The sequence below is a fragment of the Wolffia australiana genome, chromosome 20, assembly GCF_029677425.1.
Source record: "Wolffia australiana isolate 7733 chromosome 20, ASM2967742v1".
In the NCBI taxonomy this organism is placed as follows: Eukaryota; Viridiplantae; Streptophyta; class Magnoliopsida; order Alismatales; family Araceae; genus Wolffia; species Wolffia australiana.
Genome location: NC_135854.1, coordinates 6,802,501 through 6,805,863, shown reverse-complemented (window position 1 = coordinate 6,805,863; position 3,363 = coordinate 6,802,501). Strand labels below are relative to the sequence as shown.

Sequence of the window (3,363 nt, the reverse complement as noted above, 5' to 3'; positions counted from 1 at the left end):
TGCCAACCCATGCGCCACCTCGCCGAGCCAACGGACCTGCAAGACGATTGACAGTTAGGACCATAATTCAGATTAGATAGTAAAAAAATCAATACATACACTATACTCGTTAGAGACCTAGACATTAGGATTAAATATAAGATCACAATAGAGGGTTAGGATTAAATCTAGAGTAGGATTATAACGGCTAGGATTTAAAAGGGTCCACAGCACCGATCGACGGCTGCGATCGGTGCACCCTTCAGTTATAACGGCTGAGATATAATCAATCCAACGCTATAAGGATGGGGCTCACTGCACCAATCGACGCCTGCAATCGGTGCACCCATTGGGTTATAATGGCTGGGATTAAATCTCAGTTCAAAACGAAATATATCCGTTGTAAACTGTTACAACGGATATATTCAAATAACGGTAATTTACTATTATTACCATCTATTACACCTAATTCTTTGCGGGAATAACAGCGATCAACTCTGCCTCTCTTCTTGACTCTTCATCCCTTCTTTCTCCTTCTTCTTCTCTCTACTTCTTCTACACTTCTGCAGAAGACTTTTTGACAGTAGGAACTTCTTGACGCAGCGATCTTCAGCAAGAACAAGAATGGAGATAGAGGAAAAGGAGAGAGGGGAGAGACACACACACACCAAGATTAGGTTGTGAAGATCGCTCATCCCGCAAATATTCCATCTGGCATTGGTTCATATTTAGTAGTGTAATAATAGTATGTATTTAGCCATTATAACCAATTATAACAGCGAGATTATATTGAATCCTAACCATTGATTTGTTTCCTATCTGTGGTTTAATCCTCACCGTTTATCTTTGATCCTATCTATGTTTGAACTTAGATTTTATCCTGGCTGCTACTTCTCTTAACGAGTATAGGGTAAGTGCCATGTTTTTACTTGCTAATATTTTATTTATGTTCCTATTGGTTGGCCCTGCAGCTGACTCTGGTCCTTCTTCCTCAATAAGTGTTTTACCTTAATAATTCTATTTGCGGACCACCCATGAGTTTAAACAAGCCTAAGTTTCAAAACAACCTCCATTCCAGAACTACATTTTTTCTGACAAGAAAATGACACAATCGCCATAATTAAAAATGACATTAGGGCAGTCTCAAGACCGCCTTTTGACAGTGGAGGCGGGCGTGCCATCAAAGAGATCATCAATAAAAGTCTCAAGATCTTCCGGGGCAAACTTGATGTACTTCTCAGACTGTCTCCCAGCATCAAGATACTGCTGAAATCGACCAAGGAAGGAGCGATAAGCAGGCACAACGACAGAGCAAACTGAAACCCTAAGTTCAGACTGTAGCTGCTCATCACTCACAACCCAGCAGCTCTGCGTCTTGTGAATCTCCTCAAACATGGCATTAAAGCTTCTAAACCTCTCCTTAAGCACTGGTTTAGAGATAACTCCTTTCACTTGCAACCCTTCGTCTCTGAAGCACCCCAGCACCTTCCCCCACGTCTCTCTCTGATAGTTCTTGTGATATTGCCGTAGATCCGACGACTTCCGCCTGCACCACGTGTCCCCCAGAAGGACGTGGATCTCCGCTGCACCCTTGATCTTCTGTAGTATGTACCTGTTCAAGACAACACCCTGACGATAATCGTTTGAGAGGAAAAGAATAGATTTTAACGCAGTGCTAGTTGCTTGAAAAAAATTAATGAAAAACACCTGGTAGTCTCTTGAAAGAAAAATAATAAAACACTGTGGATAGTTGTATGAAAAAAAATGTAAATTAAAATTATAAAAACAGGGCATAGTGGCATGAAAAAACTAGAAAATATGTAACTCATGAAGCATTGTGGTAGTCTCTTGAAAAACAATAAATAAAAAAGTAAATAAACGCAGTGGCAGGCGTTTGAAAAACATACAACTATAATAATAATTTAAACTCAGTGATAGTCGAATGAAATAATAAGAATAATAAAATAATAGAAACGAAATGGTAGTCGCTTGAATATTTACATTGCCTCCTGTTGGTCATCAATACTTGGTCGTTGCACGAAAAAACAAGTTGGTCGTTGCGTGAAAAATAATAAATAATAACGATGGTAGTCGCATGAAAAAATTAAAAGTAATAAAACCCAGTCTTAGTCGCCTGAAAACATAAAAAATATAAAACTATATGAAAAAAGTAAGTGCTAGGCGTTCGAAAAAAAAATTAAAAAATTAAAAAATTAAAATGCGGTAGCAGACGAGATTGAAAAGATACAAAAGAAAACACAGTGGCAGTCGCTTGAATCCTAACAATACTTCCCGTTGTTCATCAAGAATAATAAATAATAATAAGACAGTTCATTGCATTAATCGCATAAGACACAGAAAAAACCATAGAAATGACAAAGTGGCAGACTCGATTGAAAACAAAAATAAAAATGAAAAAGAAACACAAAAAAAACAACTAAAAACACAGTACCTCCCGTGGCTCACGTTGGTACTCGCACACAAAATGAAAAGAAAAACACAGGAACAAAAATAATTGAAATAACAAATTGGCAGACTCGATCGAAAACAAAAGGAAAATGAAAAAGAAAAACAATTAAAAAAAAAACAGAGTTCAGTACCTCCCGTTGTTCATCAAGAAGACATGGCAGAGAGAGGGGTCCTTGTAGAGCTTGGACTTGCTCTCGAGATTGGCGTCGAGGAGATCCATCACGGCCAGCAGCTGCGCGGCGAAGGGGCTCAAACTCTGGCTGGCGCTCCCTCCCCGGCCCTCGCTCTTCAAGAATACCTCCTCCATCGTCTTCTTATACTCGCACGCGTACTTCAAATAGTTCATGACGTAGCGCGTCAGCGGGTGCACCGCCCCGCCCGGCACCGGCGTCCTCCCCGCGTCGTTCCTTATCGAGCTCTCCAAGTCCGCGAAGATCCCCACCGCCGCCTCCCCCAGCCGACACCTGGCGCTCTCCACGTCAGCCCTCAGGGCTGAGCTGTCCCCCTCCCATTCGCCCACCTCCTCCCCCAGCTCCCGCAGCGCCTCGTGCATGTCCAGCAGCTTGAACAGCTTCTCCGCGGACCGCCTCGTCAGCGCCACCGCCTCCGCGAAGGCGAGGAGCTGGTGCGCTGCGCCGCGGAGCAGGGTAAGGAAGAGCGCGGCGGCGAGCTCGGGGGGGAAGACGGCGTCGCAGAGGGCCTTCTCGCGGGGGAGGAAGACGGTGGACACGTGGCGGAAGGCCATTAGCCAGGAGGAGATCTCCCCCTCCAGCGCCTCCCACGGCATCTTCTGCACCTCCTCGATGCTCAGGTTCTCGAACCCGGCGGCGGAGACGGCGGACTGGAGCGCGCCGCGGCGCGCCAGGGCGAAGGCCTGGGTGCACTCCGGCTCGAACCCGGCTCGGACCATGGCGC

The 3,363-nt window shown here is 44.7% G+C and overlaps 1 protein-coding gene across 1 annotated transcript in view; it reads right to left on the bottom strand.

Annotated features, from left to right (window-relative positions):
* Positions 1–1,070: 1,070 nt before the first annotated feature.
* The window catches only part of LOC144716154 (exocyst complex component EXO70C1-like), a 2,827-nt gene continuing 534 nt past the window's right edge, over positions 1,071–3,363 (bottom strand). Inside the window, exons 1-2 of the mRNA XM_078591216.1 lie at positions 2,580–3,363; positions 1,071–1,591 (exon numbers count right to left, since the gene is read on the bottom strand). The exon at positions 2,580–3,363 is cut by the window's right edge and continues 534 nt beyond it. Coding sequence (XP_078447342.1) covers positions 1,123–1,591; positions 2,580–3,363 — 1,253 coding nt within the window. The 3' untranslated portion in view covers positions 1,071–1,122. The remainder of the gene's footprint in view (positions 1,592–2,579) is intronic.